The sequence below is a fragment of the Elephantulus edwardii genome, unplaced genomic scaffold (assembly GCF_000299155.1).
Source record: "Elephantulus edwardii isolate Elephantulus edwardi_28Jun2011 unplaced genomic scaffold, EleEdw1.0 scaffold00164, whole genome shotgun sequence".
NCBI classification, from domain to species: Eukaryota; Metazoa; Chordata; class Mammalia; order Macroscelidea; family Macroscelididae; genus Elephantulus; species Elephantulus edwardii.
Window position 1 is genome coordinate 4512527 of NW_006399914.1, and position 11938 is coordinate 4524464.

The window sequence follows — 11938 nt, forward strand, 5'->3', positions numbered from 1 at the left end:
GACTAATGCTTCTCAGCATTCTGGAAATGTCTCTCACTATAGATTTACCCAATACAATTTGTCTTTTAATTTCCTGGTGGCTGGCACTAACCGTATTGATTGTGGAGCCAAGCAAACTGAAACTGTTAACAATATCATCATGGTCTATCATGGTGCTGCCAGTTGGCCCAGTGGCGAGAATATTTGTTTTCTTGATGTTGAGCTTTAATCCATATTGAAGGCTGCAGTCCAGTCTTTAACCTTCTGCAGCAAGTGCTTTAGGCCCTCCGCAGTTTCAGCAAATAAGGTTGTGCCTTGTGCACACAGGTTGTTCATGAGCCTACCTCCAATCCTGATACCACATTCCTCCTCAAAAAGCCTAGCCTCCCTGATGATCTGTTTTGTATATAGATTGAAAAGGTATGGTGGGCGGTGTGAGCTGTGTGGATGTTACTGCACTGCCACTGCTGGGCAGCGGGGTCCTTGCAGCACAGCACCGGAGGCCTCAGGCCTGTGCACAGGTCTGCCCTGCTTCACCAGCCATGAGGCCTGTGATCAACCACCATGTAGATCTTCACCCCGACTAACCAGATTCACCTGACCAATGTGGTGGTGGTGCAGATGAAGTGTGCTGGGAAGTGCTTCAAAATCGCCTGCAATAACAACAAGGTTGTCAGCTGGCAGAGTGGCGTGTAAAAAGACCTGGTTGAGGTGCTGCAGACCTACTCAGTGTTTGTAAACATCTCTAAAGGGCAGGTGGCAAAGAAAGAAGTCTTGTCAGAGCTTTTGGGACAGACAATGAGACCGAAATCTGTAAACAGATTTTGACTAAAGTGGAGGTCCATGTCTCTGATAAAGAAAGGCACATGCAGCTGGAACAGATGTTTTGAGACAACGTGACCATTGTAGCAGACAAATGTGCGAATCCTGAGACAAAGAAGCCATACATGGTCATCCTCATCGTACATGGTCATCCTCATCCCACGAGTGATGAAGGACATTCAGCACTCAGTCAAAACCAATGGCCCTGGAGGTGATAAAGAAGAGCATGAAGACTGAGCGCAGACACATCCCCAAGGACAAGCTCAAGCCCCTGATCAAGGTCACAGAGAGTGAATACTGCTGCAGACTGGCCAGCAGCTGGAAATAGTGTGTCTCACTACTTCTGTGAGATCGATGAGCTGATTAAGGAGACAAAGCAAAGAGGGTTCTGTATCCTGTGTCTTGCTAAGCAGCTCAGATGAGGACTCCTGGTTGTTTGAGCACTTGGTGTGATGACTGTGTGTGCAACTTGGTGTTCCACTGGGCGTACTGCCATAACCAGCTTCTCCTCGCTCAGAAAGTCACCTACTCTAATCCTTACAGTGGATAACTCCACTTTAAAGTTATATATATTCATATAGCTGAAATTATATGTAATCAATAAAACTACTATTATTTTTATTAAGCCATGGTGTGTATTTCTGGACAGTTTCCTAACTCTTTTTTCCCTCTTCCTTCTGACCACAGTTGGCTGGAAACTAACCCAGGATGCTGGAGGCTAGAACAGGACCTGCCCTGACAAGCAGTATCTCTCGCACTGTCAGGTAATTGGAACCAGCTCATGGTTGACCCCCCACTGTGTTTCTGAGTTACAAATTGCACAGGTGGAGAAGGAACATCTTTCTCCCTTGGAGTCACTGGTGGATTCGATCACAGTCAGGCTTTGGGTTAACAGAGTAACTCCCTGTAGACTCTGCCACTAGAGCTTCCTAAAGGAAACCCAGTGAGTCTTGTTGCTTCAAGACTCAGAGCAACCCTCCAGGACAGAGTACAACTGTCCTCTGAGTTATAAGGTTGTAATCTGTACAGGAGCAGACCTCCACATCCCCCTCAGAGCAGCTGCTGGATTCAAACCACAGAGGAGATTACGCCCACTGCTTAACCACTGCCCCTTCTGGGCATTTTTGTCTTGCAATTTAAGTATTTTGTTGTTGAGAACTTAACATAGCAACAACAATTTCCACATGTACAAGCTATGTGACATTCACTTTTCTTACTTACTCTCCCAAGTTTCTCTGTCCCCTCAGGGGCCTATCTAGTCTTCAAGTTGCCACTGTTAGTTTGATCCAATAAAGATAGTTCTCTGAGAGAGAGAAGGTATGGCGATAAGACACATCCCTGGCGTACACCCTTCCTGATGACAGAACTTTGCAGAACTGATGATTTATTAATTGTAAACACCTTTTATAAAAAACACAGCAACTACATACATGGACCTCACCTGACTACACAGGAATCAAAATGATTACATTTGTGACTGTGAAAATTAGACCAGGTGCTAACAGTGAATGAGATCACCAGCTACTCATATGCAAATTCAAATTGAAGTTAAAGAAATTAAAACAAATTCACAAGAATCAAAGTATGAAATTGAGTTTATTCCACCTGAATTTAAAATCCTTCTCAAGCACAGGTTTGAGGCCTTGAAAACTAATGAACAAAAACTAAAGACCAGTTGGATGCAATAAAAAAAAACCATTCATGAAAAAAGCAAAGGTCATTACAAAGAAGGAAAAGACCAAAATGGATGACAGAAAATACACTAAAACACCAAAAACCCAAAACAAAGGAAGGAATGAAGTTAAAAAGATGAACAGAAGATTTCAAAGGGCAGCTCTGAAGAGAAAACAATGTATTATAATGAAAAGCACAAAGAGCTGGAGTCAGAAAATCAAAGGAATGAACTCATTCCACATTTCTCATGCTGAAGGACCTGAAGAGCTAATTCAAACCTCGAATTGCAATACTTAATGATGCTATGGGCAAAGTATTGAATGATCCAGGAAGCATCAAAATAAGATTGATGAAATACATAAAATCACTCTAAGATTGATGGAATACATAAAATCACTCTATGAAAAAGAATTGGCTGTCACAGAACCTTTACCAAAAGTTGTATATGATCAAAAGTCATAAAGGAAGAAGTTCAAGCTGCTCTGAAGAAATTGGCAAAAAATAAGGCCCAAGCAATTGATGAAATATCAATCTATATATTTCAGCACCCAGATGCAGCCCTCGATGTGCTAACCAGGTTGTGTCAAGATAATCCAGAGGACAGCTTACTGGCCAAAGGATTGGAAAATATCTGTATTTATTCTCATTCCCCAAAAAAGGTGATCCAACAGAATATGTACATTATCAAACAAAATCTTGCTAAAGATTATCCAAAAACTACTTGTATAGTATATTGACAGAGAAATGCCAGAAATACAAGCAGGGTTTAGAAGAGGCTGTGATATTAGGGATATCAATGCCAGTATTAGAAGGATCTTGGTTGAAAGCAGAGAATACCATTAGAAAGTGTATTTGTATTTTACTGACTATGCAAAGGCATAGATCTGAGGATCACAACAAATTAAACACTGAGAAGAATGGGAATCCCAGAATGCTTAATTGTGCACAGCAGTAACCTGTACCCAGACCAGGAAGCTGTTGTCTGAACAGAGGAAGAAAATACTGCATGGTTCAAGATTGAAAAGTGTGTCACGGATGTACTTTTCTCCGTGACTTTTCAATTATATGTGAAACAGATCGTTTGGAAGGCTGGACTTTATCAAGAATGTGGCCTCAGGATTGGAGGACAACTCATAAACAATCACATTATGCAGATAACACGACTTGACACATATGCCACAGAACGTCAAAGACTGCAGTCTTCAGTATGGACTACATCTCAACATCAAGAAAACAAAGAGCCTCACCACCAAGCCAATTGGCAGTATCATGACAGATGAAGAAAAGATTGTGGTTGTTAACAATAGTCAACACTATTGGCACACAGCAGTCAAGAAATCAAAAGATGAACTGCATTGGGAAAGTCTGCTACCAAGGACCTCTCCAGAGTGATAAAGAACTATGTCAATCTAGAGACTAAGGTGTGACTGATCTAGATCATGGTCTTCATAATTACTTGCTATGCATCAGAGAGCAGGGCAGCAAATAAGGTTGATAGAGAAGATGAATCATTGCCTTTGAGTTGTAGCGCTAGAGAACATACTGCCAAGACAACAAAAAAGTTTGTCCTGAAGAGAGTGAGGCTGGCTTGCTCCTTGGAGGCAAGGATTTTGGAACTGTCTCACATACTTTTAAGTTGCCAGAAAGGACCAGTCCTCGGAGGACATTGTGCTTGAAGGGCAGAGAATTAGCACATGAGGATGAGCTGGATTGACACAGTGAATGTGGCAATGGGATCAGGTGTGTCAGATATGGTGAGGCTGACTCAGGATAGGGCAAGGTTTGGAGTCATTGTTCATAGGGTTGCTATGAGTCCTTATCCACTCAACAACAAATAACAGCCTATGCCAGCAGTTTAGTTTTGTTTATACAAATTCCAATGACCAGTCATTCCTCTTAAGAATGTTCACTGCCTTTTCAGAGAAAAACACACAAGCAAAAGTGCAATGTATCACCATAAACACATTAACAAAGTACATAATGGGGGGGGGGCAGCTGATAGCAAGTAATCATTAGTCTTTAGTGAGGTATAGAAACACAAAAGTGTTTACCAGAGATAAGGAAGGGCACTTAAACAAAACAATGAACACTTATGGAAGAATCACAGGCACTTTTGATTTGGCTGAAGCATAGAAAATGTGTAAAGGACTGATGAACAATAAATTAGTATTGAGCAAAAAGCAGAAACACAATAGAAATCCAACAAGGAATTTAGGTGAACTAGAGAGCCACTAAGAAATTGGACAAGTAAGCTTTAGTGGGTTACTGGTAAGAAACAGAGCTGCCAACCCAAAGGTCCGCATTGCAAATCTACTAATTGCTCTGCAGGAGAAAGACTGGCAATCTCTTCCCATGTGATTTAAAGCCTCTGAAAATCTGTGAGAGGGGCAGTTATGGGTCGGTTTTAACTTCATCGTACAAAACTACAAATTCAATGGGGAAGACTCATGAGATGATGTAGGTCTGATCCCAAGTAGCTTAGTGGAGAGAAAAGGCAGGGGATGGAATAAGTATGTTAAGTGACACTTTTTGTGTCTGTGTGTGTGTGCGCCATCAAGTTGGAATTAACTCATAGCTAACCCTTTCAGAGGCAGTAAATCACATGGGAGGAAACTGTCCATCCTTCTCCTGTGGAATAGCTGGTAAATTCAAACTGTGTGCTAGCTATGCAAAATCAATGGTACCAATAAAATGGGCACAGGATATGGGAAAATAGTAATTCTATCAACAACAGATAGTAATTTCTGACATACTTGAACCCACAGCTCAAGTCACTGTGTCAATTCATCTAGGGAATGTTATTTTCCTCAAGGCTTATCTGAAAAAAAATTCACTTTCTTCATGATTCTTTCGAACTCTTCTTAGCAAAGTATTTTCCCCCTCAGTCATGCTTTCTGTGTATCATGCATCTAACACAGAATTAGTTGTGTGTGTGACTCCCAACTCCCTTCTAGCAATCATACCTTCTCAAAAGCCAAGAAAAACCTCACAGCTGCTGAGCTGACTGACTCATGATGACCTTTCCTCCATTGAGTTTGACACAAATTTTTATGGGAGAACGGCCGCATTTGCTGGTGGATTTGAACCACAAAACTTTTTTTTTCTTCGACTTTTTTTTTAATTGGGAAAAACATATTGGGGGTACAAGGAGGTGAGGGTTAGGGGCAGAAGGGTGAGGATGGGCCATGATGCAGCTGCAGAGCTGCACAGTTTGGTCAGTGGGGGGAGCAGGTGAAGGAAATGATGAGGGTCCAGTGGGGACCAGATGCTACAGAGGAGTGACAAGCATTTTCCAATGGTAATTAAACCAACTGTCTTAGTGATTTGGGAACTGGATGCCAACTCTCTGGCTTCTTCATGCTGAACAGGGGTGTAGATGTAAAGGGGGGAAGGGAGGATGCTTTATCACCTTACTGGTGGTCTTGGGTTAGAACCACAAAACTTTTAGTTAGCAGCCCAACATACTACATACTACACCATTTTGGGTTTTTTGGGATAAGAACCCAAAGCAAACTCATTGCTGTTAAGTTTGAGTTCAATTCACAGTGACCTATTGAGTTTTCTGAGGCTGTAGTTCTTTAAGAAACTATTCTATGAACTTTAATAAAGGTTGATAGTTCGCTATGAATCGTGCTCGACTTGACGGCAATCAACAACAACAACAACTCATCTTTAAGGGCAGAAACTTCCCTCATAGCAGGTAGTGGATTCAAACTGCAGATCTTTCAGTTATAAGGTACAGAAACTGCTCTGAAAATATTTGCTTAATAGAAAAAAAAAGTGGGTGAAAGAAAATAATATCACACATAAAAATTGTAGTCAATTCTACAGTTCATTTCTTTCTTTCTATATCTGCTAATAGAAATCTGAAGACAAGCATTCTAATACAGTCTAAGCCATGGGCAACTAACTATGTGTGGTTTAGCTGCTCGTACTTACACAGTTTAAAAACTGTGTTTAAGCTAACTTACGATGTAAATCAGAACACCCTTTTATTTGTCTTCATGGTTCCATAGGTTAAAAAGTGGCTGGTAAGCAAAAGATCAGCATTTCAAACCCACTAGTGGCTCCAGGTGAAAGATGAGCCAGTCTCATCCTGTAAAGATTGACAGCTTTCCGAAAACTCTATAGGATGACTCCACTCTGTTGCAGAGTTGTCATGAGTCAGAATTGACATGATAACATGTCAATGTGGGTTTGGATTTTGATTTTTATTTGTAACCTGAAGTAGTTCTGGTGGCCTAGTAGGTAAGAGCTGTGCTCCCAACCCAAGACTGGCAGTATGAATTTACTAGTTGCTGTAAGAAAGAAAAAAGGGCAATCTCCTCCCATGTGATTTATAGCTTCTGAAAACCAACTGGACCTATTACCAACAGCTATTAGTATTCTGACTGCAAGGTGATGAGCTGTGAGTTATTTACCCCTAAAGTAATGCAATAAATTTCTGAAAACTCATTAACACTTACATTTTAAGTCACTATTTTTCTATGAAATGATGGCTTTATAGGCAACAAAGTTATTCCAACGATATTATTAAGGATGACTGATACAATAGACTCTTGAACATCACAGGGTATGAGGCAAGCCAATTCCCTGGGAGGATGAAAATCTTCCATTTGACTATTGAGTAACAACAGGTTTGAAGAGTGGGAGTTAACACTTGAGCCACACAAATTTGAACTGTACAGGCACACTTCACTTAAAATGCCAAATTTAGTTCTTTATGGAACTGTTGTTAGGTTCCATCGAGTTGACTATGCCAACAGACCTGAACCCTGCTCTATCATGTGCCATCCTCTTCAGCTGACACTCTTGAGCCCACTGCTATAGTCACTGTGCCAATCCATCTCAAGAGAGTCTTGCTCTCCTTTGCTGACCCTCCATCTTTCCAAGAATGATGTCCTAGTTGAGCTCTATGGAATAGCAACAGGTAATTAAATGTTTTTAAAATAAGTGGGCCCCTGCAGTTCAAAACCTTGCTGTTCAACAAAGTCCAGTGACAGCTGAAGTTGATAAAAAATATAAACAACCTGGCTGCGGCACATGCCCACCATTTCCAAACTGTACCTTGTTTTTAACAGCAAAAGAGAGAAAACAGGCCAGCTGTCTATCAGTGAAGAGCTAGTTAAATACAGTACAACCATATCATGAATTTAGGTGTTGGAATCAATGAGTAAACTTTTTGTATACTTATGTAATAACAGTACAGAATTTTAAAAACAAAACATAGGAGAAAAAAAGCAAAGTGTAGGGTACTATGCATATCAAATTCACACACTGTGGGAGAAATAAAAAAGAAAACGAGGAAGGGCATAAAAACGCATCTTTAGTTTCCTATGGAGAAACTGGGCATATGGGAAATGAGAAAAAAAGGAACTTTCAATGTACACATGTTTATATTTTGTTTTGAATCACATACATACGAACTATTTAACAAGCTAACTTACATATGCTTCAAGTTCTGAAAACAATTTTGCAAGAGTAACTTTTGAGCAATGAGAGAGGCAATACCTTGGAAAAGGATATTATGGTCAGAAGGATGGTCAGTGAAAGACAGGAAGAATCTCATCAAGATAGACTGACACAGTGACTGCAGCAATGGGCTCAAGTGTATCAGAGATGGTCAGGATGGCATAAGATAGGACAGGATTCAGATGTGTTGTTCATAGGGTTGCTATGTTGTTGTTAGGTGCCATCGAGTTGAGTACAACACACAGTGACCCTATGAAAAAAAGATGTGAACACTGTTCTATCTTGTGCCATCCTCACACTTCCTGACACACAAGAGCCCACTGCAACAGTCACTGTCCCAACCCACCTAGTTGAGTGTCTTCCTCTCCTTCGCCGACCCTCCACCTTTCCCAGCATCATGTCCTTCTCCAAAGAATCTTATTCAACAGCACTTAACACAATAACAACCAAGAGCAAAGGAAAACAGTATTTTGTTCCTCATTTGCACACTGAAGCTCTTTCTTGCCTTTAAGCTATAAAATATAGGTTTACTGTTTGGAATAAATAAATTTTTAAACAAAATAAAAATCAATCTCACTATATATATATATGTAACAGACTTTCTGCTTTTACTTTCTCACTCAACAAAACTATGATAGTAAGGATTACATTACTTTAGAACATCACTAGTGACTATTCATCCCTATTCTCCTATGTGGTCCTATTGAGGGTTTTCAATTACAGTACTTTTCTTACAGGGAGGACTTGCAACTCATCTTCCTCCATGAATGTTTTACAGAAAGATCTAAATGGTTTACACACAGACTTAAGCTGGATCAATAAAAGTTCTTCCTGGGATTTCCCAGTTAAAAGTTAATGCCTCCTGCCTTTGGTGTTAAGATATTCGGGTGATAATTCTCTCCAGCAGGAAGCAATAAGGCCAAAGCAGTGAGAAAGGGAGCCCAAGCTGAGCATATTAACTCTGCTGTCTAAGGGAGAGGCTACTCCTTGGAAAGGGATATCATGCTTGGATGGGGGTTGGAGGAGGGGCGTGTGTGTCAGTGAAACAAATGAAGATCCCCAACGAGATGGAATGGCAAGGTGGCCACAGCAAAGGGCTCAAGTGTAACAGGTATGTTGAGGATGGTACAGCATAGGAAAGGATTCAGGTCTGTTGTTCGTAGGGTCCCTATGAGCTGTACTCAACCAGATGGTGCCTAACAAGAAGTAGCTGTCAAGCTAGGTCATAGGTGATGGATTTGGTTTCTGAGACTAAAAATCTAACAGGAATAAACTGCCCATCTTTCTCCTGCAGAGCCACTTTTGGATGAACAGCACAACTCTCTAAAGACTTCCACCAGAGCCCCATAAAAAGTTATTTAGGGCAGTAGAATTTACAACCTCTATAAAACAGATAATATCAATGTAGAAATACAATTCTGGCAAATTGTCTGACTAAAATGAAGGGAGAGTAAATTAAACAGTAGTTTAAAAAAACCCCAAACAAATCCTCTACAACTACTTAAACAGAAAAGAAAACAAAATAAAACCAATCAAAAAACACATGCACAACATCTTTATTGTCAACAGGTAAGTAAGCAAGGTAGACAGTGTTTGGTGGAGCTCCCGGATCAAAACAAGCTTGGAAGCAGGAGAGGCATCCACTTCTGCATATAGCTTTCTTCCTGAAACCCTATGAACCTGGAGAAAGGATGAAAGTCACACAAGTGTTGAGGACTTTCGTTCATAGGGTCGCGATGAGTCATCTCCGACTCCACGGTACTTAACAACAAAAACAAGTAAGCATGAAATGGTAACCAGCCCCTTTAAGCCTTGAAATTAGTTAAGGAAGTAAAGCATAAATTACTCATTAAATGTTATGACTCCAAAGAGTTTAACTGTTATTAGACAGAATTTTAAAGCTTTCACTATTTGACATAGGATTGGAAATCAAGAATGATGTCAATGTTAGAAACAGACTGACTGGTACACACTACATATTTAACAGAACCCAGAAAAAAAAATTTATTTTTGTAGTAGTATTAACATCTTCCCTTTTTAAGGAGTTAAGGGGTGCAAACCCCCAAACAACTACATACTCAACAATAGTTCAAGCTTCAAAAGGATGATGTGCAGTCAAACTTTAACAGAAAACTCAAGAACTCAAATTTACTGCTGCAGAGTTGGAGCCAACTTATAAAGAGTTGTCCCTGCTGTGGGTTTTCTGAGCCTGTAAATCAGTATGGAGGAGATTGTCCATCATTCTCACAAGGGGCTCCTGGTGGATTTGAACCACCAGAGAGACATTGTCTTTGCCACACAAGTTCCCTGTAAATGTCACACATTTTGTTAAAATTCTTGTAAAACTTTTAGTATTTCATATTTCAATAAGATCCTCACTATTACTCCTAGATATATTTTTAATGCCAATTGTAAAATTAGTCATAGAGCCAATAAGTGTCACATTTAAGAAACTATTTCTTAAGAAATGAGCAGTAACAGTAAAAATGCCAATTAAAAATACAAACATATTTGAGGGAAACATTTCAGTGTTTATAAACCATCAGTAATACAAATAAACTACACATGATAGTACAGGTAGTACATTCTACCTCTATCTTGCTTGGTTTGCACAAAATAAAACATAAGGTAGAAACAGTAACTATTAGTAAAATTAAACATTTAACTTCAAGAATGAGAAAAACCTCTTCTTTGATTTTTGAGTGTACTGGCAAGCAAATATCCCTGTGGCCTTTTGCAAAATGTGCCTTCCTTTTAAAAATGAAATGATCGAATAGAAATCACGTACGTATTATCTTTCTGTAAAGGAGGTATACCTTGATTCAAATGTCTTTACAAAGACGGTATACACATTCAAAACAGGATCTGAAATAACCCATACAGGTTTTTTTTGAATGGCAACCTGAAACGTTTGAGTTTATTAAGAAGCTGTGTGTTCATGAAACCAACTTCAAATCTTTAAAAAACCACTGTATTATTAATTTCCAGGTTATTGGTATTGCTAAAAGTGAATTTGGACAATTTCTCAAGCTAAGGAAAGTCGCTGGAGAATAAAGAGGTAACAGATAATGTTATCTTATTATTATCTATTCCTTCCAGGAAAACTAAGCAAACCCAATAAGCAAAACCACCTCTCTAGTTTTTCTTTTCAAAGACTAGAACAAGCACTTTGACTCTTTTTTTCCCAGCTACCCACACTCTAAGGAAAGCTGCTGGCGGAGTTAGGCATTCAGAGGCAGTTCTAACCTCCCAGCAGCTCCAGGGGAGCAGCTATTGCAGCCCACTTCCATAAAGGCTAAAGGCCATCGAAATCCTATAGAACAGTTCTCCTGTGTCCTATAGGGTCGCTGAGTCAGAATTTACTTCACGTTAACCAGTCTTTCGGTTTATCCCCGCCCTGAACTCTCCATCACACCTCGACCCCAAACAAGACTAACCCTCAACAAGGCTACTTAAGCTATCTCTCTAGGAAGTGTGTTACGAATCAGGCCTAGGAGCAGTAAGGGTCGTTCAATATTCACTGCTTCTTGCAATCGTTTAGTTCACGTGTGAAGAGGGACCCAGAATGTTTGGATTCGAAAAAGGCAACGCCGGGGCTTAGACCGCTGCACGGTTCCCGGGGTAGTTGGTAAGGGGTCAAGGATGGTAGGGGCACGAAGAACCGGACACAGGGGGCCTGGGTGTCCATGTAAACCGGGAAGACTTGTGGTCTTTGAGCGCAACGTCCCGGACCACCTACGCGGGCTCCCTCCCTCTCCCCCTCCCCCATGCTGGATAAGCAGGGCTCGGGCCCCGTGCGGAAAGGGGGAGGAGGTAAACCCGTCCTGTCACTGCACCGGGAGGGGCTAGAAGGAGAATTTCCTCTACGGAAGGAGGCCACGGCCGCCTCCTGCTCTCGCCTGGAAAATCAAACATGACCTCTTGTCCCAGAGTTCCATTCCCTTCGCCTCACCAAATCGTAGTCCTCCTCATCATCGCACATGAAATCATC

The 11938-nt window shown here is 40.7% G+C and overlaps 1 protein-coding gene and 1 pseudogene across 1 annotated transcript in view; one reads left to right on the top strand and one right to left on the bottom strand.

Moving 5' to 3' along the window:
* Window positions 1–11938, bottom strand: part of COPS2 (COP9 signalosome subunit 2) — a 41910-nt gene extending 29972 nt beyond the window's left edge. Inside the window, 1 exon segment of the mRNA XM_006895300.1 lies at window positions 11900–11938. Within this exon segment, the coding sequence (XP_006895362.1) occupies window positions 11900–11929 (30 nt within the window). The 5' untranslated portion in view covers window positions 11930–11938.
* On the top strand, window positions 544–1223 carry LOC102843177 (annotated as a pseudogene).